We start from the raw sequence: 27,435 nt of genomic DNA, 5'->3' as shown, positions 1-27,435 counted from the left end.
AACTTAGAAAGTGAGAGAATGACTATGGAAAGAGTTCTGCATGGATTCATCCAGGCATGTGTTAGTGATAGTTTAAAGGAAAAAAAAACAAACAAACAACACCTTCCTTAGAAGGATTTTTTACATGTACCTCATTTCTGAAGTGCATAAACTGTGACTCTGGCTCCTGAGAGGGGCAAGCCAATGAAAGCCAAACTAAAAAAGCCAAAAGAAGTGGGAAGTAGCTTCTGTTACCTTATAATATTGTATTTTCTCCAGTAGAGAGATCATAGTCAACATGTTCTTCTTCGAGAGTGGTTCACACTGTACTTAATCTGGTACAACTGTGGGCTGCCACCAAAGATGCCAGTCTTTCTGTCTTCATGTCCCCACTCCCACACATGTCCCTGTTCTCTTCCTTCCATCACATGAAGGAATTATGCAACTTCAGGGTGAATCAGTTCCCTTGATCCAACAGCAAATGAGTAAGTTTTTGATGGGATAGTTCTCTTTGGGCTGACCCAAGAGAACTGAGCTGAAGGTAGATGGAGAGGATGGAGAGAAACTGATGAGCATGTGGGACAGTGACCTCTTTACCTCCATCATCTTTAGCCAGTGCAACATTTCTGACTGCAGTCTTGGGCAGCTTCAGAACTGGAAAAGCACACAGGGAGAGCTGTTCTCTATCAACATGCTGCTGGACCAACAGCAAAGATCTGGGGGAGGAGGAGGTGCCAATAAACCTGATGGAAGAGGCAGAATTCTGAGGGGGTTGAATGCTAAAGCACATGGGATATTTGGAGAATGGGAAACAACCATCTCAGCTCTTTTTGGAGAACAGAAGGAGCTGGACTTGTGCATCTTCCATAACCCAGTGGCTGAGGAGAGTTTTGACTGAGGAAAATAAAATCTCACTGCTTCAACCAAATATTAATTGTTTTCTCATTTGCTCCTGTTCAGATATTTGCTGCTGATCAAAATCTAGCAGATGATGTGCTATGAAAGGTGAAGGCAGCATAAAATGCCTTGCTGAATAATTGATCACCACCCCTCCAGGCTATGTCCATGGATGAATGCATATGCCAGTTAGGATGACTGTGTCCCCAGTTAATGCTCTTAATTGACAAATACTTGATCTGAATTAAAAACCAGTATCTTTAAAGACATCTTACTGTGCCTCATCCCAGCTTCCTCAGTGTTGCTTCTCCTGAAATGCACAGCGTCTGGCACTTAGAGGCCTTAGGCTATTCTCTTGTCTGTTCGCCTTTGGGAGGATTAATGGTTATTTAGAGGCAGCTGCCTGGATTTTCTCCCCATGTGACTGTTCATGTGGTCACATCCAAACTCAGTCCTCGGTCATATTTGTTTTACATTTGCTATGATAAGCTGATTTCCTATTTCCTATATAAACTATTTAACATGACCTTGCAAGTCCAAAGTTAACATTAATTTAAAAGGAGATAAAATCAAGTCTCATCATTAATCATTTTATTTTTCAGTCTTTTTAAAGGCATTTTTACTTCTCTTTCAGGTAAGAACATGGTCCAAAGTATATACAGGTGTGTCAACGCACATCATGCATACTGCATGTAACCCTCTGCATTAGAGGAATATTAACTGACATATAAGGTCCAAGGTGAAGCTTTTGAACATTAGAAAGTGTCAAGTTTAAGATCCCCTTATTACTCCTTTTTCATCTGTGTTCTGCACTGAACCAGACAGAGATCCCATGGAGGGACAATACGTGCTGATACTGATAATGCACTTTGTGGAGGGGACCAAGTCAAGGTCATATAGTCAGCTGGCATCTTCTAACTTTTGGGTAGCTGGCTTTGCTATCCACAGATGTTCTCCTTAAGTAGCTTCCTTCTTTTTCACAAGAAGTCTTGTGTTTATTTTAAATAAGAAAATACAACTGTTTCATGTGTGTCCCAGGCTATGGATAGACGCCCTTTTCCAGATGCAGCTGTGCTGAGGTGAAGAGTTATTCTGGTTCCTGCTGGTTCACAGTGACCTGCCCCTTCCCTGAGAAAAACTCCTGTCCCCTGGTACCACCAGCTGAGCCCACTGTCCACCTCTGAGGTCAGAATGAAATCACTCCAGGTTAAACAGGGTAAGCAGGAGAGGCTCATTCAGATTGAAATGTTTAGGGGTAAGTCACAGGTCCCAGGGTGGGTGTCTATATCTCTCTCAGCAGACCCTAAGGAATGGGACCTAAGGAATGGTGCTTCCCGACAGAGAAGGCTGTGAGTGTGCCAGTGCACTGTTTGCACAGAGGCACTTGCAGAGTGGACTTCTGCCTATGTTTGAACAGCCCAAACAGGAGAAGGACAATTATAATTTTTTATAGTTTTGTTCTCTGCTAAAGCTACCTAGATTTATTTTTTTTTTGGTGACAGAGGAAAGGCAATTTCCCTGGAAAATATCACAGACTTTGTATAAACTGTGGAACTTCTCAAATAGAGTGAGTTTTCAAGGGAAAGACAAAGCCCTGAGCAACACATCTGACTTGAAAGCTGACCCTGCTTTGAGCTGAAGGTTGAACTAGAGACCTCCTGAGATCCCTTCCAACCTGAATTATCCTGTGGCCCTATGAGTTCTTAAAGTGAAAAATAACCAGCTACAGGTTTGCTGTCACTAGCGCTATAAACCGAATGCAAATACCCAGCACTTCAGAGCACTCTTGGGAGGGTTCCAATTATAGCTGAGACACTCGGATGCCTGGCTGCCCCCAGAAGGATGCTTTCCATTCTGCCAGTCTTTCTGCTTTCTTGTTACTGCCTCGCATGGCCCCACAGTTTGTTGGATCCGCTGTCTGAGCTGGCAGAAAGCTCGTTTAGTGAGCTGAGCTGGCTCACCCGTGGGTCAGACAATGCCAGAGGCAAGAAAATGGGAAAAGGTGGGGCCAGGATTAACCCTGGGAAAGTAGGGCCTTAGCTTCTCATGTCAGCAAGCTATGAGATAGTACAGTTTTATTCTTGTAAGTTAATGTAGATGTGTCTAGTCACTGTCTGGGTCAGTTCTCCCACCACCATGTTTAATTATTTAATGTAGAGCCTGATCCTTCAGGGCTGCAACCCCATTAAGTAGGCTGGTCTCTGTGCCTCTGTATTGCAATGTGTGTTTAGACTGTAAGTGCCAAGACTCAAATCTGTGAAGTACCACTTACACGTCTGCTATTAAATAAGTGATAATCTACAAAGAGCTTTTGACTTCCCAGGGAGTTTCCTGCTTGGTGGCTTTTCTGTCTTTTGATCATAGGTCAGATCCATGTCCCATTTGCCATTAGGGTGATTTCTTTTCTGAGTGATTTTCAGTACAACCTTATTGCTCAGGTTACCTATTTTTATATTGCTGACTTGTGATGTGTGCAATGAAGCCTGACTCGCTGCAGCCTAGAAAGAATGGTCCAGCTTTCTCCTCCTTGCCTCTGGTTACAAGCTCCCGCTGCTTCCAATCAAACAGCTGTGGGCTGAGCTGAACCAGCTCACAGATCAGAGCAGAGAAAATGAACTCTGACGAAAACCCAGCAGAGAGGTTCCAGCCAGCCTGGCAAGCTGATTCAGCTCACCGTGCCCTTCTCTGTCCTCACGGCGGCCAAGGCAGGGGGAAGGCAGGGACAGACCCCTGGGCAAAAAAGGGGAGCGCTCCCTGGGGCTGTGGCCTACAATTAGCTTGTATAAAGTGATCCTGAAACTGCCAGATCAGTCACCTTTTGCTCTTCAGAAATACTTTCATTAAAATTTTTCTTCAGGTCATTTTACATGTAAAATGTACCAGGAGAAATTCTCCATGAGGCTGCAGAATCAGTAAAAGACACCTTAACGTATGTTCTGGGTTTTTTTCCTCAAACAAATGTAACAGAAAAGAATGATTATTTAAAAATGATTATTTCTTCTGGCATAGAACATGAACAAGCCAGAGAATATTTCGTACTTCATCAGTTAAATATTTGCAATAGTGAAGTGGCGGTTTTCTTTTTAGCTTTCGGCAACAAATGCAAAAGTGTGCAATGATTAGCTTTACATGGAGTCAGTGTGAAAGAACAACAGTATTTTTAAGGAGATGTCAGTGGCTTATCTCACAGCTGGCACCTATAAATACAGTGAGTAATTTCTGCAAACCCAAATAGACTCCAAAATTAACACTATCCATTAAGAAAGACCATGGAGTGCTATAATTTTGTCAGAATACTCTGGCTGGCAATAAAAAAATAATTCTTCATGCTGTATTCACATCGATTAACACAGGTTTCTAATAAGAAAAGCTGTAAATTTATTTATTTTTAATACAGCTTAATTCGTACATAGTTTAATGTCATCCAGAAAATAACAATTTTTCTATTATTTCCACTTTAGCAGTTTTTGTGAGAACTAGCCAGTTTGACATAGCGCTTTTTCCTAGTAACATTTCCATGTTAATGTGTGCTTTCACCCAGCCTTCTCAGGCTGCTCAGAAGTGACACAATTACTTCAGACTCAGCAGTGCAGCAATAAATTACAAATTGTCCTCTAGCTTGTTTCTGCACACCCACGGAAAACTTCTTCCCTGTGGTTGCTCTCAGAAGACTTGAGATTCCATCTGCTTATTTTATTTCTCAGGTGGAAAACAAAGGGAAAAAACCCAAACAAGATAAAACTGAAGAGTCTGCATCCATTTAAACCTCTTCAAAATCCAGAGTGAATGTTTCGATTTAAGTAGAGTCACTGAAGATTTACAGCGACAGACAGAGAAAAACTCAAAATCTTAGTCCAAGGCTGACCTTGGAAGGAGGTTTAACCAAGAAGGAACTTGCACCCACTCATTATTTCAGTGCAAACACATAATGCTATCTTGAAATAAAGTCTGTGAATCAATTCAGTCAGTAAGTTTGATCCTGTTAACTACCAAAAGAAGGTTCCTCAGCTGAGACACTGGAGGAGTATTGAATACTAAGCTCAAATTCTCAGCTGCTAGTTAAGCAGGAAGCCAGGCTGCAATAAAGGAGAATATTGCCATGATTCTGGGGATTGAGGTGTTGCAAGGGCAGCTTCCAACAAAAATAAAGCCCCAAGAACTTACCTAACTTAGCTCGTTTGCTGAAAGCACCAAGAGGCTACAACTACTGCAAGTTACTGAACCATAAAAGCTAGTAACAATAACTTTTTCTGGAAACGTAATTTAATCTTTCTATGGGGACCTAAATGCAAATGTTTGCAGGAGTTACTGGTATTCTGGAATAATGTATCTGGGCTTTCCAGCTGAATAGTGGGTTTTTCCACATTACAGCAATGCAGTTACCCTAATTCAGCTGGAAAACATGGTGTATAACTAGCTTTTCCAAATGCTCCCAACTCCTCCCATTGCTATTTCAAACACAGAGAAAGTGACTGGGCTGTCACATTTGCCTGTGCAAAATACACCATGTGCAATAGAAAAAACAGCACAAACCAAAACAGCTGTTACATAGTCTATTAACCTGTGTTCAGTTGCTTCTTAAAATAAGCTTGTATCTAATAAAGCAACTCAGTAGCTTATAGTTTTTCCAGGAAAATAAAATATGCTGTCTTACTGTATGTATGACATTTCTTGACTTTTGGAAGGCTCCTGGTATCAGAATATGACCCCTCTTCCTCGTCAATTAAAAATGAAATAAACCAGCAGACAATAAAAGAAAAAATTCACCCAGACCATCTTCTGGAACTGACTGTCTCTTTTTAACTCCCTGGCTTTCCCACTGTCCAGGCACAGCTGCAGCACACTCATATTATCACTGATGTTCCTGCTGTTCATCTTTACATGGGTAACATCAGCTTTACAATACTTCCCATCTTTGATAGCACTGGAGACAGACATTTCAAGGTTGCTTCTGAACTTGAACGTTTTGTATAGCAACACCATTCATCAGCACATCTAAGACACTATGATTGGACTGGCCAGAAATAATTCTTCCGAGCTCTTTACTGAGAACTTCAAACTGAAGTGGCAGCATGCTGTGAGAGATCAGCCTGACTATGCCTACTATGCCAACCCTTTCTGCACCTTCTGAACATCAGAGAAAGCTTATATAATCTGTAATATCATCACCATAGGTGATTTTTTTTGGTTGCATTTCCAGGCCTAGAATGTACTGTGAGGAACAGAGAGTACTGGTGTGCTTGTGGTATGTGTTTTCTTACAGAAATCTGAATGAATGGTTCAATACTCAAAACTTCTTTGCTTTGTACACATCAAAGTTCAAGATCCTTTTGTATGGATTGTAGGATGCATCACCTAGGATATGAATTTCAGGGATGCATCACCTGTGCTTTGGATATAGCACTCTGTGACAATTTACAGATAAAATGTTTCCATTCATTTTAAACTTAAAAATTAAAACAACAAAAAAATCACTTTAGAAATTTGCCATTTGCCAGTCTTTTATCCCATATCTCTGTTCAATAATGCGAAAGCATAGGAGTATTCAAACTTTCCATAGAGTTAAAGCTCCCTAAATCTCACATGTAGGCTTCAGCTGGAGGACATAGATTGACAGTACATTATTAATGGCTGGTATAGAAACTGCTGTGGGCGATAAGCAGGTGCAGATCTAAACCTTGATGTATAACACTGGAGATAACAAAGCCAAGTGTCATCCTTCCTCATGCACTGATTTGCATGATTCAGTTTAATTGGGCAAAATCAGTCAGGGACACTGGCCTCATCTGTTAATAGCTCTCCCTGACAGTGCACACAATTACCACCCCATCCCCAATGTCACTCTTCTAAAGGATCTCTGTGCCTGACTGCTAGTCAATTAATGATCAGGCTTATAAGGTCTCTTTGTCTGGTTAGTTCCCCCAGTAATGCAAAGCAGTGGTAGACCTGGCCTAGCTTACGACTTTGCTTTTGCTTTGCATTGCAGTGTAGCAGCACGAAGCAACTAGTGCCTACTGGTGAATCTGTCTCAAAACTTCAGATAATGTTTTCAGCTGAGTCAACGTTCTTCATATACATCTTTAGCTTATGGCAAATTTTGTGCTACTGTTCTTGTGTCTTCTTATTGTGTTTCTTCCTGGGTTTTCTTGTTAGATGTTCTTATGTAAATACCTTTTGAAGACATTATCAGCCAAATATCAACTGGAGTTGATATTGAGATTGTATATCAGTAATTTAACTGAAAGTACTCTCAGGAAAGATATGAATTGCATCTAGCGATAGCTATTTGTATAAAAATCTAGATCCCTTTTTCACAGATTTTCACACATCAGTCATATCTGCAACTGATGAACTGAATGTCAGGTCCTGAATGGAGACTACCAAAGAGACTAAAAGTAAATACATATTCTTGCACAGATGTCTCCTACCTATTTTACTTTTGTAAGTTGATATCTCAAATGTAAGAATGTTTTGAATTATAAATTGAATAGTCTGGTTTAGTTCTGTACTATTTTATCATTTGATCTACGGATTACGACACTTGTAAAAGATACAAATCTGCAGCATATCTAGACACAGAGGGGAAAACTTTTAGGTTGCATTAGTCTTTTTTATTGGTGTCAATTACAAAATATTTAGCTTGCCTAACCCTATATTTAGACTACCAATTAGTCATGCATATCAAGGTAATCTGATGATTGAAGACTTCTGAATGTCCATCTCTTGTCTCTGTAAAGCTAACTAAAAAATCCCATTGGCTGTTCCATTTCCAGCATGATAAATTGAACTTCAGACTATGTTGTGTTGCTCTCTGAAGCTATATCATCCTTTGATTGCTACAGCGTCTAAAATGAAAATTGGAAGGATGATACTTACTGTGATATCCAGTCAATTCTGTAGCTTCAAAGATTATAGATTAAATAGATTTGCTTTGGAAGATTAGTCTATCAATAATGCTAGCATTAATGAAAATTATACTCTTCTACCCTTTAATAGACTTTTTCCAGGTCTAGTCTGCCTCTGTTCTTCCTCATATCTAGGAAGAAGGTTTCAAACATAAAGAATTCCATATTCCAAATTCCATTTAAATAATGTATTATCAGTGCTACTTCGAACAATTGTTTTTGAAGCATTCCACATTTTCCCTGCCTTCTAAGAGTGTTAGGACACCCTTTATTCTTTTAGACTAATCCAAAGAACTTGCTCGATATACTTGTGTATTCTACTCTGTCAGAATGATATCTTATCTTGGCAAATGTCCAACTGGTATTTCATTTAAATTTAAACAATAGAAACCATTATGGTTTTGAACTCACTCCTCTCAATTTTCATCACATAAACCGATGTTTGTACCCCAGCACAAATACACGACCTTCCCAGAATGCTGTTTGAAATTAAGGGATAAGAGGTTTTGGACATGCCATCAAATTATAAACTGAAATCTATCTTAAAGCTACAACTTGAATAAACCTCAGTTTGGCAGACCAGGGAGATTATGATTCATGCTTTAATTTTATCTGTCAGGTGCTATTGCAGTGCTCTTCTGGCTGGCGTCCCAGGCAAACTCCTAAGACAGAACACAGCTTTTAGAACATGTACACTTTCACAGACTTCAAAGCTCTCCAAGCTCTCTTGTATTTGACCTCCTGAGGTTACCAAATGAACACAAAGTCAATCAATCATTTTCTGCCACTGTCTGGTTGAGGCGCTTTTTTCTTATGTCTACTACGCAGTTTGTTATCTTCTAGTTACACAGGGACAGATTCTTATCTGGAGTTAAGTGCACAGGTTAAACAGCTTGCATAAAGGTATGTTGGTTAACCCAAGCAGAGAATCTAGATCATTTTACTGCAGTTTAATGAGAGACATGGTTAAAAGACTTTCTGCTATGCGTCTCCCTTCTTAACTGTGAAATAGCTTTTTTCTTTCAACAAATAAATCCAATTATAGGATTTCTTTTTTCTTTCAAAGAATTGAACTACAGATAGAACTACTGAATTTATTTGAAATCTTCTTACATGTGCAGCTAACAAATATTCTGTTGTTACTATATAAGCTAGGAACTCACATTATTAATTACTTTATCTGCCCAAGTATTTCCCCAAGGATAAGGGAAATGGTAAAGCCTTTGCTGTATGTTCTACTAGTATCATAAAAAAGACATTAAACACTTCATTCTTAGCAATATTTATCAATGTTTATATGAAAAGGGTAGTAGTTAAATAGACCTAGTGAGGACAAATTTGGACATTAAAGTTGTCTAGAATGCTACAGAATTTGCAATTAATTAAAAACAGGAGCTTCTAGATAGTCTTTTCATAAATCCAGTCTTCAGGAAAATGTTATTCTTCTCTGAACCATCTAATTTAATAGAGCATGTATAAAGATGTTATTATTCTGGGAGAGGTACATTAAGGCACTGCATGCCCTTATGTATTTTGCAAGTGGTAACTAACAAACTGGGGCAGAGATCTGTGGGTATGTTTGAAAGCACAAATCAGAAGCTGTCACACAAAGCTGACTTAAAGCTTGTGCTTACACTGCCTTGATCCTGGTGTTTCTTTGAAGATTCCTTTGTAAGGCTGTAGGAGAGCATTCTGAGGGACACTCAGATGCACGTAATGGCTACAGATGATGATAACTCCAGTGCAGAATTAAGTAGCAAAATTTGTCATTTTTCAAACTCCCTTTTGTAGTAACTATCTTTCCTTTTGGTTTTTAGCAGGCAGAGAGCAGCAGTTTAGCTCGAGAGCAGAGCTTCTGCATGGGTGGTGTGCCTTTGCAGCATTAGCCATGCAGCCTCCCCCATCATTTGCAGGGCAGACAGCACCTGTCAGACCATGCCGTGCAGCTGCTTCCTAAAGAAGTCATCTGACCTCAATGTGATCTGTGATGATCATCTTGATAATTGCAATATTTTTTTCCAGGGCACTTCTTTTTTTTTTTTTTTTTAAAGGGTATAAAACATCTTAAAAGTAGCAGTGCTGCAAGATTAGATAGTATTTTATTTGAACAGTTCTTCTTGATCCTGAACAATTTGAAGAGTCTTCTACTTCAGCAATTGCCTAACAGGAGGAATCAACACCAATCCATGTTGACTGACAGGTTCCTCTGGGAGACTTTTGCTTCTCCCAGCCCCAGCCCACCTGTCAGTGCAATGGGCTTTCCTGCAGACAGTGCTATGAACCTACTGGCAAAGCCTGAGGGTATGCTCCACGTTAATTAAAGAACTTCGTTACTCTTTCTCATTTATGTATTTATTTTGAAAAAGCAGCTCTGTAAAGAGCTTCTACCAAATATTGAGTGTCTACACGGTCCAGCCCTACACTTAGCAGCAACACAAGTCCAGAAAAAAAGACGGGGAAACAGACGAAGGTGTGGTAAGATGCGGGGCATGATTATTTAGGGATGCTGGCATTGCAGTAGCCTTAGCACAGTGGCAAGGAAATTGTCTTCTCCTCAGGGGAGAGGCTTCCTTGCTCAGCTTTGATTCTGAACGCACACAGTGATGTGTTCTATTAGCTGGATCTGATCCCTGTGCTTTTTTTATTCATTTTTGCTGTTTAGATGCTATATTTTAGATTCATTTAATTTAAAGGAGGGGGGGGTGGAAAAAGAAGGAAAAATGGAAAGTGTAACACTGGAGCTGGAGGCAGAACATACTGACATGGATTATATCACGAAGGATATAACCTTTTGCCAAATTGAAACAAAACCAGTGATTCCAAGCCAAAAAAAATTAAAACGTGAGATCTCTTACCAGCTCTCCTGTGTGCCGCACCTTTATTAAATCCATCTTTGTCTTCCTTACATGGAATAGTGTGAGAATTGGGAAAAGGGGACTCAAAAGGTTTCTTGTGGAGATCTCTTACCTTAGAGTATTTCATAATGAAAATGTAATAACCTCATATGGAATACCTCTTAAGACAAATCTCCAGCTTTTTTGATTATTAATGTACCCATGTCTCTGTGTGTGCATGTGTATATATATAGCTATGAGCAGTGAAATATGCTTTTTACTATATACAGAGAAGGCATTCTTCTTAAGGAGTCATCATCTTTATATGGGTTTTTTTGACAGAAGGTTGGTTTGTTCATTTACTACTCCTATTATATCTGAAAAAGCAGTACATCTGCAATATCCTTTTTTTCCTCCTGATGCCACAGTGCTACACATTCACCCACCCTTTCCCCTTCATTTGTCAGAGATAATGCCTGTAAGTCAAATTCTGATCTCAAAGTAAATCTGGAGGAATGTATAAAAGATATTTACAGTGAGAAAAACTGAATGGCACTTTTGATCCAAAGGTGGCTTATGGCACTTGTGAATCCAGCCATCGCAGTAGGTGTTTGCATGCTGACTGACACAACGTCTGAGTACTGAACCGAAGCTGGAACTTGCTTAGGGGCTTTAGTTCTAGTATTTCATTTTTTTGTGCTGACAGCTTTTAAAAAATGCCATGTAGGACCAAGAAGCTGTGTGACTTTCAGTCATATCCTGTAATCAGATTCAGAATGCTTTAAATATTGCTGTAAAGTGTGAAATCTCTGGACTCCTGTTCTTCCTTTGGCACTATTTCCATTGGAAGCCTGCCACCTGCACGACACAAAAATAGGAAACTCAACCTCTGGCCAGATTTTAATGCTTTAAAACAGCTCCTAAAAGAGAGAGCATCAGTGAAGTTGAAAAACAAACATGAGATGAGTGAACCATGACAGAAGAGGAACTTGGGAGGATGAAGCAGGCAGAATTAGCAGTACAGAAGACCAGCTAGAAAGATAAATTTCAGATATAAAGGCAAGGAGAAAAAGAAAACAGGAAGGAGGATGAAGGAACACACAAAGAGGAGAAGGAAAAAGGAAAAAAAATAAACCAAGATGACAAAGAGCAGAGAGGGAAAGAGGGTGCAAAGTAGGAGGGATGAAGGCAGATGATGCAATCAGGGAGCAGACCTGAACCGATAGCATTGAAAGTGGGCTATTTCTTTTCACTCCTGTAGCCCTGAGGGAGCTGGGCTTGCTAATCAAGGTATGTATGTGTTCACCCCTGTGAGCAGCTAGATCTTACGCTGATGTCAGCAAGAACTGACAGCTGAAAACAGGGATTGTTTCTGTTTAAAGGAGCCCCTGCAATGCATACCCATTCCTCCTTGGGGGGCTTTGGGTTTGCCAGAATGAATCCCCTTTTCCCCCTTGGAAGAGGATGTACTGGACATTATCTTGGTTCACCCTGATGGGAGGAGCCAGGGAAAGATTTAACCCCAAATTTAAATAGCCGATAATGGCAGCTTTATTCCGCTTCCTTCAACCCCAGAGATCCAAATTCACACAGTTTGGTGAGCCTTGCCTCCCTCTGCTCCCTTTATATTATTGATGGTTCAAAGCATGGCCCCAGCTTTACCACTTCGAACCATTTGCCCTGGAGAAGCCAGTTTTTCACCATTTGTTAGGACAGAAACTTCCACTGGCTCCTCAAGTCTAGACACAGGGCGTGTGAACAGCTTTCTGGTGTCTGAAGGCATCACCTGGCACACCTTCGATTTAGCATTCACAGGCAGTCTGTAGCACACCTCTGCTGTGAGAGGTATGATAGAAGAATTAAGTATGGGTATTATTTATTAACAATCTTTAGTGATCTATCCAAAATGAATTATCATCTTCGGTCTAAAAGACTGTCATGTGTGCCACTATGCCTAGGAATCTTAGCAAAAGGACCAGAAATATTTAATGAGTGTTGAGAATGTTCTGTTATTCCTAGCAGTGATCCCTCACAGCTTGGATTACCTCCGAGAGAGGCTGAATAGAAAAAATAGGGAAACTTCCACTGTAAGAGTTTTCTGTGACAAAATAGAGGACTTAGACTATAGAGTTGAACATCTGGCATCCTTTGAGTTCACTACAAACTCCACAAGGATAAAGACAGGGCCCAAACCAGGAAAATGAATGAAAAGTAGGCAGTAACTGAAATAATTATTTGATAATTACCAAGTACCTGAAGTAAAATGGTTAGATAATTTCATTCCAGAGGACAAATATAAAAAATTACCACTATGGTCAATTTTTTCTTGATCCTACACACGCAAATGCTGCTGCCATGCTATAACCTACGAGTGTTCTGTATAAAATCCTCTGTCTTACATGTTTGGAGCCAAGTATGCACAAACATACAAATTACAGCCCTAGAAAGAGTCCTAGATTTATCTACCACCATGTTACTCCAGGTTAATGACAACATATCCCTGCTGATGTCAGGGCCATTTGAAAGGTGTGAATCCTGAAGGATGTGTTGGTGAAACTCGTCTCATGAATGCAAGAGTTCCCTACACTTATACAATGTGTTTAGGTCAGACTTGAACACACAAAATCTTTTAAAGCATGTTTTAGGCTCTCTGATGTTACAATGTACTCTAGATGTGGTCCCACTCTGCCCCAGCCCTTTCAAAAGCAGAATTTACATGTTCTGCCTCCACACATTAATAAGAGAAGTGTGGACTCCCCAGGAGCCACTGATACTTTTTTGATAGCTTGGGCTGACCCCAAGGCTGAGCAAACACAAGCTGGAGGGGCAGTTCTCACTGTCACCAATCTTATTGTCTCTATTACAGGGTTTTCAGGCCTCATTATACCAACCGTATTAAAAAAACTCACCAGCCAAATTTCCATGAATTGTGTAGATTTTATTATATCAATGCAACTCAAGCAATGCAGATATACTGTCCTGGAATAATGTGCGTTTGTTCCAGTGCAATTTTATATTTATGTAGTTTTCCTTTTTGTAAATAGGGCTTAAAAGGTGGCTTATCTACAATATCATGATAATCATCTTTATGGAGAGGTTTTAAACTCAAGCAGTGATGAAGTGATTACTTAGTTGCTCAAGATGCTGGTGATGTAGCAACTGGCATAGCTTTGATGTGTGCAATAACGGTTCAAATATTGACTAAATGGCAAGTCTTCATATGGATTTACACAGCAACAGCCTATTTTTAAATAACCTCATATGTGAACACTTTTTTCCAGGAACAACGGTAATTGTCTCTGCAGCAAAATTTTTCACACAAAGGTACCTAGAAATTGCTACTATGCCTTTTCACATCCTCTTTAACATGAATAAACTTTTAACCGAGAAGTCATGCATGCCAGAACATTTATACCATGAGATGTTGAAAATATTATTAGATTTTTAACTTTCACAAAGCTATCAGCGTATCATCTTCAGTATCATAATCATACTGTGAGCATTTCCTTAGTACAATGCTATAAGAAAGTCGATTTTAAGATAATAAGAGACCAAACACTATCTAGAGAGTGAATGCCTGACATACAAAAACAATTATATCGCCCATCCCTTCTGTCTTAAAGATGCATCTACTTTAGTTCAGCTGAATTAAAATAGGGTTATCTGGAATAATGATTCCAGAACAACAGTACTTCTAGATGAAATCAAACTAAAACTAAGGGAATTAAAAATGAGGACTCATTCATTCCTTTTCTTCCCCTGAAACATTTTTTTAAAGATTGCTAATACTGATGCCATCAACTTTGTCATTCAATCTAGGTAACGTGTCGCACAAATATTCAGCAGAAGAAAGATGACTTTTCTGGGTTCACGTGAATATCACTGGATGACAAAATTCTGGCTATGAAATTCTCAACTTTTGTCAGCTTGTAGCAAAGTCCTCCTAAATCTCTTGATTAAGCATTTGACTGTTACACACACCTCTTCAATGTGCTTTTCTGCATTGCTGCTAAAAGATGCTTTCCACTACTGTTTCTGTTGCAGAGGTGACATGGGATGGCTCAGTACTTTCACTGGTGTTCTCTAGTGCTATTTGAGGATAGAATGAGGAAAATATCCTTTCTTTCCTCTTTGTTGTTACTCAGGAATGAGACCCATCCTCACACAAACCCATGGGTACCGTGACCCATCTAACTGAACTTTTGAATGCACCCTCTGAATCACCTTTCAGCTCCCAAAGTAAGGATTAGTTGGGAGTTCAGTGGGAAATAGGCTCAATGCTGCTGGGAAAACACCACCATTTTTAAGCACAGTGGTTTGGGTGATGGCCACACAACAGAAGGTCTGGAACATGACAGCCAGAAAGATTACTTGGCTGTTAGGGATAACATTTGTGGCTGGCAGTTGCAATTCCCTCTGCTGATTAGAAATGGTTCTCTGCAAGAATGATTCCTGTGGGACTGCAACATATCCCAGTGTTTTGTAACCATCAGTGGAAGTTCTGTTTTGTTTCTCACAATCAGTATGGAAAAAAAGCATGTTGTGACCCAAGAGAGATCACAAGAAAGAGGCTGTTTCAAAATAAGTGCTTCTGAAAGTGGGTAAACGTTTATTTATACATTAGCAAGAGTGCACTGTGGAAAAGTGCACAAGGAAACAGGTTTCACTATTGCGTCCTGTCTACAGATTTCTACATAGCATAGCGTGAGGTTCAAGCACAGCTGAGTCAGCTCATATAATTCTGTAATTTTAAAGGGTAGATGTCCAGTTCTGGACTACTAGTGCAAAGCTCTCTTTATAGTCAACTGGGAGAAATGGTCTCCATAGATAAGAATGTGCTTGTCCTAGCAACAGATCAATCACCTTGTGCAGGAGCTTGCTTCTCCCCGCTGGGGGTTGGGTCTGGGCATCTAGTTCATGTAGATGTCTAACTAAATACAAATGAACCCAGGCCAGCTGTCTCCACCTGGTGTGGCCTGTCCTCAGATGTGCAATCCATACATGTTACTCATAATTTACAGAAGGCTCTACGAGAAACATAAAAAGAATGAAACTGCAATACAGAAAGAGAGGAAAAAGGCAAATATGGAAAAAAAAACCCAGAAGGCAGGGAAAATTACAATTCTGGAAGCAGGATGTGAATGCAGAAGGAAATCAGGCTATATTACCAACCACAAGCAAGAAATACTACACAGGCTTCCAACTGCTGGTGTACAGGAGAGACACAGAAAACTCTGAACCTTGGAGAAGTAATAGTATGTTTACATAATTGTAAATGGCTCAACTAATGGGGCTTTCCATGCTTCCCTAAGATGATGTCAAGCACTTTACCGACATTTTCCTTTTCTTCATCATACCCCAGCATTTCTAGCTGAAATTCTTTTTGACAACTTTGCCTTTAGATTCAGAAAGTTTCTCCATTGTTCACTTGATAGATTTTCAAAGACATCTACATCTTTAGTTACGCTTTTTCACACACTTGGGTAAACCTCCCGTTGGGTATATTTTGTTCTCGAAATCCCATCATTTCTCAACAAAGACCATGCAGCAAAAATAGCTTTGACCACTATGATGCTGACCAATATAATCTCATTGTTCGCGCTCTGCCATCCACCTGCGTCTAACTGCCGTCTTTTGTTACGTCCTTAGGACATGTGCTCTTTGTTCTGTTTGTACAGCATCTTGCAAAATGGCATCCTAGGCTGCGACTGGGGCTCCTGTGCACTAAGACAATCCAGGTAACAAACACTAGTGTTTTGTTTAACGTTGCTACGCTGCACGAGAACCACATTGTACTTGTAAACTTTCAAAGTGCCAAAGCACTGCGCTGCACACAGGTCCCAGGTAACACCGCTCTCTCCTGGTTTTGTATCGTACCCATCACCTTCCCCACGCGCCTCCGGGGAACAGGCTGGTTTAGACCAAGGTTTCTAAGCAGAACACTGTGTTTAGTTTTTTGACCGTTTCCCTCTTGCTGTAAAGCACAACCTGCAGCAATTTGTTTGGGAAGGAGAACAAGGCAACCTAGACGCTACTGCAAGCAATAGCCTGTGATACAGAAAGGCAGTTTCCCGGGGGACAGCCGTGCGGGCCAGTTTAAATCACCCGGTCGGCCCGTTCTGCCCAGCACGGCCTCCCGCCTCCCGGCCGGGGACAACCCTCCGCCGAGCCCCCGGCCCGCACGGCTCCGGCTGCCCACGGCCTGCCTCGGCCCAGGCCTCCCCGCCAGGCCCCGGCCGCCCGCTCCGCCCGGCGTGCGGAGATCCCGGGGACGATCCTCCCCGCCGGGCCCCGCGCAACCCCTCAGCCCCCGGGCCCGCCCGGCCGCCGCAGCCCGCCCGGCCTGACCCGGCGCACGGAAGGCCGCCATGCGCCCCGGAGCGGTCCGTCCTCGCTCCCCGCCAGGACAATGGCCGCGGGGCGCTCGCACACCAAGCGCTGCCGGGGCCGCCCCTCGGCGCCGGCCCCCTCTCTCCGCCGCGCCGCGCCGCGCCGCACCGCCCCCCTCCGCGCCGGGCCCGCCGCCACGCCGCGGCTCCCCCCGCCCCTCCGCTCCCGCCGCCCCCAGCAGCCCCCGCGGCACCCCGGCCCCGCCGTGCCCGGCTCGCAGCGCCCGAGCCGCCGGCGCTTGCGAACCTGCCGCCGTGCGCGGCCCGCCGGGCGCCGCGGCCTGCGGGCGGCCGCTGGTTGGCGGCGGGGGGACACGTGAGGGGGGAGGGGGCAGCGGCGGCGGCAGGAGTTTCCCCGACAGCTGGAGGTTGCGGCGGCGGCTCCTCCTCCCCGGGTCCCCGTTAGAGCCGAGAGACCCCCCGCGCTCCTCCTTATTGACAAACACACAAAGGGCCGCGCCGGGGCCGGGCCGGGGACGCGTCTGGAGCCGGCATGGGAGACAAGAAGAGCCCGACCAGGTAGGGGCAGCGGCGGCGCCTCCTTTCCCCGGGCCCGCTCCGCGGCAGCCGGGTGAGCGGAGGCGATGGCGCCCGGCGGGGCGCCCCCGGGGGGGGCAGCGGCGGCGTGAGGGCGTCGCGCCCGGTGTTGCCCCAGGCGCGCGTGTGTCTCCGCAGGCCGAAGCGGCAGCCGAAACCCTCCTCGGACGAGGGCTACTGGGACTGCAGCGTCTGCACCTTCCGCAACAGCGCCGAGGCCTTCAAGTGCATGATGTGCGACGTGAGGAAGGGCACCTCCACACGGTGGGTCGCCGGCGGCGGCTGAAGGGGAAGCGGGGGCGGGGGGGTGGTCGTTGGGCGGCCTCCCGGGGAGCGAGGGGGGCGGCTGTGACAGGGATCGGGGCCGGGAGGAGCCGCTGGGCGGCTTCCCGGCGCCCCGGGGTGCGAAGGAGGGCGGCTGTGACAGGAACCGGGTCACGTTTACCGGGGGCTCCCGGCTGAACGCGCCCCGAGCCGGGAGCGCTGCGCCGGCCTGTGTGGAGGGAGAAATAATAAATACCAGGAAGGGCGTAATTGCCTGCACAGCCTAACCCCGGAGAGGCCGTGCCCCTCGCACCCAGAAGAGCCATCCCCTGGGGCGTGCCTGATAACACACCATTTAATGTTTTCTTGTTTTGTTTTTTTTCCTTTAAACTATTTTTTTTTCTATGAGTTTAACTTGGCCTTATAGATACTCTGTGTAAAAATTTTATTTTTTCAATTTGCTTTTCATCAGCGAGCATCACTGTGCAGGTTTCTGGGGCCGCAGGGGTGGATAATAACCACTGGCTGTTTGGCGAGGGGTTGTTGATTAGCTGAATTGCGCCGTATGGAAGTGCCACCCTGCATATTGGTGACTTCCCAGGAGACCCTTGTCTCTGTGACCCTGTCACAGCTTGCTGTGGATTACCTGGTTCCTGCACCTGACGTTTTTTTTTTTTCAGTATTGTGGCCTAAATGTGCATGCTTGGGAAACTGAAGTTTTATAAAACCAACAGGAGTGCACTTGTAGGCTTGCGAGCTAACCAAAGAGAATATTGCTGAAGAATCCTTTGTTACAGTTATCATACCTATGGGTTAATCCCGTCAGCAAGAGAAGTTTAAGTGGCAATAGAAGTTGCAATCCTATCAAAAGCACCAATTACATTCCAGATATCGTTCAAAGCAGCATCGAATATGACTTGCAACAAATGTTACATGTTTGAAATTTTAAGTGCAAGGCTGAGTCCAATTACTTGACAAAAAAAGAGATTCATCTTTCTCTCTAGAGATGATTTTGTAGACTTCTGAAAACTGGAATGAATGTTGAAAGGACTTGTCATAACTTCAGGTTTGAATACTAGTTGATTTCTTTGTTTTTTCTCCTTTAACCAAAGAAATCAGTGAGCTAAATGTGCTGAGAGGTGTCCAGTTATAACAATGGCATTGTGTTTATACCACAGATGTGTACAGATCAGTATTTTATTTCAGCAAAGTAATACTGCTGAAATAATGAATGCAGAAGCTTTAAAACAGCATAAATAAAGCCTCTTTAACTTCCAGTCAGTTTGATAGGCAGAGTCAGTTTAAAATTACGTTTTGTTGCACTGGAGACTCAGTTGGATAAAAGCACTAAAACTTAAAAACACAAACAAGTGTGGAAAAAATAAACAGTCCTGGGAAAACTATGTTATCATGGCCTTCCTTTTTCCTTGCTTGAATATTTCAAAATTTTAAAATATTTTAGCAAAAAAGTATTTTAAAAAAAAATTATTTATTTCTGGTTTCTCTTCCACAGTGATTTGGTATGCAGAGCTCTACTTGATACATTGATTTTTGTTTGTCTACTTACACTCTGAAACAATGCGTAGCTGAGTAGGTTTATGGGTTTCTTTTTCCCATAGGGTTTAAATAGGTTGCATGTTCACATGTTTGTAAAGTCCAGGATTTACACACGACATGAGGTAAATACAGGTTGAGGTTTTAGGCCAGGCAGTTTTGAGCTCCAACTCTGAAATTAGATTTGAGCCAGTAAGTAGACCTTTATGTCTATGGAGAGAATCATTAGGGTGCCAAAGGGACACAAAAGGCCATTTGGGTGGATTTTTTGTTTTTAAGGAGCTAGAGTCCAAGAGACCAGATTGGGGCCTTGTTAAAACATTTGCTGGTACTGCCCATGCAACAAAATGTTTTTCATCAGTGTTGGTCAGAATAACAATAGAATGGTGTTTTGATGACCCTGTGAATGCATTTTTTTCTTTTCAGTCTTCCATTGTGAAGCTTAATATTAGATTAAGTTGATGCCCCAGCACAGCTCTTAGAGTGGTTCTTTCTTCAAAATTTCTACTGCATTTTTTTACTGATGGGAGCTTTGTGTATAATATGCTGTAAAGCACTGTTTTTTGTTTTAGTTAGAGAAATCCATATCTTTGTGGTGCGCAGTTTAATGTCTTCGTCTGCATGTTAAAATTCACTAAATGTGACCAGATTTGCAGATGTAAAAACAGGCAACCATAGTTGTGTTTGTTGGTTTTGAAGGCAACTGGAAATTAGGCACAAAGTGGATTAAAACAGTTGTGTTTTTTATACTAATAATGTGCAATTAACTTTAGAGAAATATTTTCAGATGTGTGGTAGGGTTTGTGAGTGTTTTCACTGCTGAATAATTTCTTCTCTCTGAAAGAATAATCTTTTATGCCAGAGGCTAGGCACGGATTATGATCTTTAACAACTGGTGGAATTGTTAAGATTAGTGGAAATAATTCTTACGACTTTGTGATTATATTTCAATATACTTCTAGGCTGAATTTTCAAAGCAGATTCTATTATGGCGTTAAATTAGCTTTGTCTGTGACAGCATCACCTTGAATGGTTAAACTGGGCTGTGCTTTAGTGGGAGATGTGCAGGAGAAATCCTGGCTGCTGCAGGAAGTGGTGTAACTGATTCCCGAGGTGGTGGCACTTTTTTTGCTGGGTTGGTACTGAGGGAGTGCCCCAGCGTGGTGCCAGTTGGATGCGCCACGAGTCAGATGTAAAACTAAGATGCTATCTGCCAGCTGGAAATCCCTGTACCTTTTACTGTAGAACCATTGCCAGAGTTTAATTTATAATGTCACTGAGGATCTAAATTCTCCCTGTAGACATGTCTTTCTTATTTACTTTCTAACCTAAATTGTTCTATATTGTTGCTTGGGTACTGAGAAATTACTATGTTCCCCTTGATAGGAGACTGTACTGAATATAGTAATTTTCTGTATGTGACCTTTAAAACATTTTAAAATCTTTCTAGATGAAAGATGTTGTATAAACGTAAGGAACCTAGGGCTGCAATAATCATTCCTTACTTGGGCAAATCTCCTGCTGAAGTTCTTTAGAAGCATGAGTAAGAAATGCTGAATAGAACCCTAATGTACTGTGTTATAGAGGGAACTGGTAACGAACTCTGTATTTAAGTTGCCTAACAGTTTCCATGATAAAGAATTTGTATGATCTTTGAGAAGCTCTATTGTTTGTAAAAGCCATTGAAGTTTGGTAAGAGGAAGAGTCCTTAGGCTAAATAAGTGGTTTGATTTCCTTGCCCCATTAAATTGTTTAAGTTTTGCTGAGACGTAAACACTTGAAAATCATCATTTACCTTCTGTCACTTGTGTTGTACAGAAAAGTGAAGTAATTGCTAGAACACTGAAAAAGCCCAGACCAGCATCACTGTAAAAGCAACAGTGGCAATGACATTATGCTGAATACCCAGAATGGAATTATCTGGCTTCTGGGGAGGTTATAGTGGGGATGCCAAATTTGGTCTGACTCTCACAATTGCTGCTTTGCTGAAAGAATGTTGCCTCTATGGGCACACTACCATTTCTTGTCTGTCTCTGTCTGCCTTCCTTCTGTCCTTTTGCTTTTCATGGCACTATCTGAATCAGGAATACACCAAGACTGGTTTGACCTTCAGGGATTGGGCTGGATCCTGGGACAGACCTTACTGCAGCAAGTATTTGCTCCCAGTTCGTCTGTCCTTTAATAGGTGTTTGGTTTGTTGGTTTTTTTTTTTCTTGCCCCCTAACATGGTTAGTCGTTGTAATTTAGATGTGTTGTAAAGGTGAGGGTTCAGAGTTCCAGTAATGCTGGCAAGGAGTACACAAGAGAACCAGCGTTTTCTCTGAAGGGATGTGCATTACTGTTCCATCACCTCTCTGCTCCATCTTCTTCAGATCATATTAACACTGCTGTTATTCAGTTAGTGACAGCATCCAGATTTAAAAATACCTATCACTTTGCTTTTCTTACTGTGGTTTCTATGCGCGCATATCGTGGTCTACTCTCTAGTTGCAGGGTCCCTTTCTTTTTTCCGTGCTATGTCAAACCACTTCTCCGTTCAGTGTGAAGGGTGAGCATCCAGGGGAGTGTAGTCAGAGCTAGAGGAGGAACTGCAAATCTGGCTTTTTAAACTTTGAAATGCTTGGCCTGATATTTTGCTATGTAAATAAAGGAAAAAATGAAAAAGAAAAAAAAAAGGAACTGGGTATATGATCAATTTCCCCTTTCCAGAGTCAATAGCATTCTGTGATATTCAAGTTAGGAAAAAGGGCAGAATTTTAAATGATATTTTCACTAATAGTTTTCTCTTAGCTAATAACAGGAGAAGGATTGTTGTACAAAGATGTAACTACTTTATGCTTGTTATGATTTTATTTCATTTTATTTTTTTTAGAACTACTTTTTTTGCTTGCTTCAAATTCAGTAAAAACTTATTTTTTTGTATGAATCTATGAGACCTAGTGCACACTATTCAAGCCCAAAGTATTTTTTCTTTTGGCCATGGGAAAGGAGGAGGGAGATTTAAGGAGGTTAAACAAGTACAAGTGACTTGTGTGGAGTTTTGTTTGCTTGTTTGGGGTTTTTTGTTGTTGGTGGTTGGGGTTTTTTAGATATTCCTCTGATACATGTTGGGCGAGCTACTATATGCAGTATCATTTACATAAAATAGCCCCTGAAATTTGTAGCCAGAATGAGAAAGTGATCTCAAGTCAGGATGAATTTCTGTCTATTTGGGATGTATACCTCTTCACATTCTGTACTGCTGAAGCAGAGACAGGTATAACCTGCTGAATGGGGGCATGGCTTCCATCTCCCGTGCTCTGTTCATCTGCATTAACGGATTGTTCCTTTTCTCCCAGCCTAAGCAATGAAAAGCCAACTTTAAATCACACCAGACAGAAGAGTCTGAGTTATAAGGAACTGGGATGCTGTCTTTCTACATTTGCTTGATATTGGGTCTGTGCTAAATTGTGCCTGTGGACATTCAATACGTGCATGTATTTTATAAACATGTCTGACAGTCTCCTAAATATGAGATACAGGTCTCTACTCAAAGCTGTCATGCATTTGTTTTATGCCTTACAAAGCATAAATAAAATGTTTAATTTTTTAACTTGGTTATCAAGGTCATTTTTCTTCAGCAAATATGTGCAATTTGTTTAGTCATGTACCATCTGGATGTTTATAAGCACGAATCAGTTACATTTAACCAAATCTGGTATTTTTATTTCTGTTGAAATGCAGTACTGCTCAGGACAGAGTTGGTACTTATCTTGTATATCTGGTTTAACATGTCTGTTTTACAACAGCTTGTTAAGGACTCTCTTCTGCCTTCCAGTGTGCAGCCTCTGGGTGTGCACATGCGCATGCGTGTGTCAGGGTAAGGTTGTGAAGGAGAAAAGGAAGAACCGCCTGTCATGCTGATTTTACAAATACACGATTGAATCAAGCTTAACAGGCTGAAGAGCAGTTTGTTACTTGTGGTAGTTTGGGGAAGGAAATATTTGCAGGAATGAAGTGAGTGGAAAAGTCATATAATCCATACTTTACTAAGCTCTGTAATACACGTTATGTTTCAGCTTAAATATTAAATTCTGAAAAGCACGTATAAGTAGTTCTTTTGCTCTGTAGGTAGACATCAGGTAATCTAGTCATTCTGGGCTTCAAGTCTTATTTTTAAAAAGAGTTTTTTTAAGTAACCTTTGTAATTATTGAGTAACTTATTTAGGAGTGATTTTCTCTGAAAAATATAGTGAAACTTAAGAATATTGCACACAGCAACTTGAATGAGATTTGTTTTTTCCGTATAAAACCGCAATGTAATTTTTATTGACTGGGGTGGCTCTGTTAGATGCTGTTGATAGATGTAGCTTCTATGTGCAACAGCGAATGCAATGGTCACCCTATCAAAAGAAGATAAAGCTTGTGTTTTAGAAAGGCTACATAAGTAGGTTGTTTTTTTGTTGTTGTTTTCATTTTTAGTTTTGGTGTTTTTTGGTGTTTGTTTTGTTTTTTTTTTTTAAGGTTAATTCTGTTAAACTTTTGTAGTTTTGAACCTGACAGATATTTTAATCCATTACTCTAAAGAGCCCATGACAAAATATGCCTTTTTTTTTAAGTGTGAGCTTGATATTTTGGGTTTCATGTTTGTTTGGGATTTTTTTCTACAACTCTTTCCTGATGTCTGTTGCAGCAGCTTGGTTGTTTGGTTGGATGTTTCATCCCTTTTTTAATGCAATCTCTCCAGAACAAAATGAACAATATTTCACTTGATGTTGGGCTAAGACCTGGTAGGGCCTATTTGATCAAACTTTGATAGTTGATTTAAAGCTAGCTTAGCTGTTTCTTTTTGCATCACATTGAAAATAGTAGTTATATCAGCAGTCATCTTTGGTCAGAAATTCAGGTAGCTGTCATTGTGACCTGGCCTACTGTGTGTAAATACCTTATGTAATAAAGAAACAAAAGGGAGCGGAAAGAAACTTATCACTTTCTATAAACTTTCTCTCTTCCCCTCCTATGATAACAAATGATGTCAGAGCTGCTGAACAGGAATAAAAACTTGTTAGCCCTCTGTTTCCAAGATTCAGATCTGATAATGTATTTAGGAGATACGCTCTTTAGAAGGCCACCTTTGTTAATGGGCGCTGCAGGGTCAGAGGTAGGTTCTGCCAGTCAAGAATGGCTTGTTCAGCTACATTGTACCAAAGCCAAGTAAAATACATTAGCATTTGTTTTCCACAGTTACTAAGGTAGTAAAAACTTTGAATACATTTGGGTTCATTATAGGGATGGTTCTAAGGAGGTTAACATCTTGTTTGTCTTATCTGTGTTGCCCTAGGAACTGAGGATGGAAAAGGTCTACTAGTGAATTAGACCCTCTTCGCTATTGAAAGAGGATCAGTAAACCTGGGCAACTTCTAACATAATCTTTGTTCTAGCAGGTCTCCAGTGAAGGAGACTGTAACCCCTTGAGGCAGCTTATTTATAGTGCTTTTACCTGTTATGTTTTTCCAGACACTTAACCTTTCTGTTCAGTAAGATAATTTGATTTATACTCCCCCTATCCCAGTGAGTTACCCACTGTATTTGTAGTTCTTTGGTTATTGGGTTTTCATGTTCACCCACTTTTTCTCTCCAAGTCTTTCTTACAGAAACAATATTTCATCAGTCCTTTCTTATAGGTGGTAGTCTTCAGTTTATATCTTGATTCTTTATTCTTGATTCTTCAGTTGACACACCTGTTTCTTACGGTGCTATCCCAGAATGAGGATTGACCTTCAGCTGAGTCATTTCTAGTATAAGGTTTAGTGGGCCGGTGCTTTTCCAGAGTCCTGCTAAATCATTATGTCTGATGCTGGTACTTCCTTGAATGAGGATTTTCCTTTTGTGCAATATTATCATGATGTTGGCTTCTCTGTGCCTTGTCATCTAGTTGGTCTGGTAGAGTCTGGTGTCCTTTTGTGTATCATTGTTACTTCAGCAGGGCTTTTCTTAGGCAATCATGAGGGTCTGTGGTGTTTTATGCTGTCTTTCTTGGATTTCAGAATTTTGATTTTTTTATTTTTGAGTCTTAACTCAAGATCCTCTTGGCAGGTAGTTCTCACCACCTTTCAGCATGGTGCCGTTTGCTTGTTGTATTCTTTATTTCTTTGTCTAAAGCAAGATGAAGAATATTAAATAGTGTACCTCTAGAACCTCATTATAAATGCTATCATACATCTACAGATGGTGGTTGAGAACTATTAAAAGCAAACCATAATTTTGAACTTCATTCTGCAACATCTTTGTCCCAATCATAGTCTAGCTTTAGTGGGAGAATGTATTTTTGATTGTGTCTCAAGGCAAGCTTTGGGATGTGTCTTGCTTTTCTCCTAGTCACTAGGACAATTAGTCCATTAAAGAGAGAAACTAGGCTGTGGCAAGCCAATCGGCTTTATCCTTTAATGCTCCCAATTGTTGAATAATTTTGTTCTAGTATCCTTCTGAAATTTGAGTTAGGCTAAGTCAGCTACTACTTCCTACATTTGTATTTGCCCACCATGTGATTTGTCTTTTTTTTTTTTTTTTTTTTTTGATCTGCAGTACTTGTTGACTTCTTCTATCTTCCTATAGTTCTCTATACAATATGTTTTGGAGGGTGAATTTCATTAGATGTTATTCGCTGTAATATATAACATTCAGTAGCACAGTCGTATTCTAACTTGTACTAGTATCCCCTTGTTCAATTTGGTTACATGGAATTAAAGTTCTGTATGGAGACTGAAGCAAAGAAACCTTAATGCCATCTGGTACATCCAATATTTGCTTTCTTTCCATGTTTTATAATGGATATACTCCTTTCTGTTTCCATTATTAAGTACTTTCCTTAGGGGGCATAAGTATTGCATGTTTCGATGTGTTCAGCTGTTTGTTGTTTTTTGTTTTGCTTTTTTTTGTATGTGTGTGGAAATTTCACGTTTGTTTTTAGTGCCACCAATGGTATTCTTGCTCACTGTGTCTTTTCTAGGGAAATTTATTAGCTGTCCTGGTCTAAAAGCTACTGGGATTTGAATAAATACCTACAATAAGACTATACTAAAAGAAGTCAAGCTGATAAGAAGAAAGCTCTCTTACCACCTGTAGAGTGATGAGAAGTTGTATTTTCTGCCTCATGACTTCTTATAACAATTTTTCCTTTATTTTTGTGACAACCCACTATGCCTGTTCCTGTTTAAAACTTGATACCAAGTGTCTGTTCCTTTCATCTTTGAAGTCAGGTTAGGACAGTTTGCTTTGCAGAACATTTTCTCAGAGTATCAAATGATGTCTTGTCTCGTTGGCTGACACAGTCAGCTACAAAATACTTTCAAAGTAGGCTAGTGGAACAAAATACTAAGTGTTCATTTTTTATGCTTTCATGCATTAACTTATCCTGTCTTAAGTAGGACAGAGAGATCCTGAAGGTTGTGTGTTCTCTGTGAATTGCATTCTACTGGTACGTGGTACGTTGACGTAGAGCAGGCTTGAACTTGGAGAGTTCAGCCGCAGGGTGGTGTTGGTAGGCTCTTGGTTGGCAAACTTGCCATCAGAAGTCAGACTGAAGACTATAAGATATGACCTTGACGCTGGCTACAAGTTTTTCTTACTTTTGTAGGAGTTGTGGGATAAGGAGGAAATGAACGATTGACAAGTCCCGAACTTCCAGTAACTCAGAATGGGGAAATTATCTTTAAACATTTCCATAATGCTTGAATATACTTTATCTGAACTGCACAGTTCAAATGACAGTGCTTTGTAGAAGAAAACATGTGAATGAGAGGGGGTTTTAAAATTTACTTTAAAATAGAGTTCCTAATTCTAAAAGCTGAAAAAAGTTGGTTTGGCACATTCAGTGAAAGGAAAGTTGTTTCTTACAGATATGACTGAATTCTGTGATTAGGGTCATGAGCTAGAAGTTCTGTAATTGAATAAGAAGGGGAAAAGGAAAGGTGAGTGCTGATGATTATGTGCCATCCTTTTCTATGAGTATGCACCTTATGCACCTTTGCTGAAGAGCATTATGGAGACTTTATTTTTTTATTTTTTTTTTTTTTAGGGAAAGTGTGTAGTCTTTTC

At 41.1% G+C, this 27,435-nt stretch overlaps 1 protein-coding gene across 1 annotated transcript in view; it reads left to right on the top strand.

Annotated features, from left to right (window-relative positions):
- Window positions 1–17,148: 17,148 nt before the first annotated feature.
- Window positions 17,149–27,435, top strand: part of YAF2 (YY1 associated factor 2) — a 31,272-nt gene continuing 20,985 nt past the window's right edge. Inside the window, exons 1-2 of the mRNA XM_080340826.1 lie at window positions 17,149–17,523; window positions 17,680–17,805. Of these exons, the coding sequence (XP_080196952.1) occupies window positions 17,498–17,523; window positions 17,680–17,805 (152 nt within the window). The 5' untranslated portion in view covers window positions 17,149–17,497. The remainder of the gene's footprint in view (window positions 17,524–17,679; window positions 17,806–27,435) is intronic.

The sequence above is a fragment of the Nesoenas mayeri genome (genome assembly GCF_963082525.1).
Source record: "Nesoenas mayeri genome assembly, chromosome: 1".
In the NCBI taxonomy this organism is placed as follows: Eukaryota; Metazoa; Chordata; class Aves; order Columbiformes; family Columbidae; genus Nesoenas; species Nesoenas mayeri.
The sequence above is the reverse complement of the archived record's forward strand: the minus strand, read 5'-3'. Positions and strand labels throughout refer to the sequence as shown.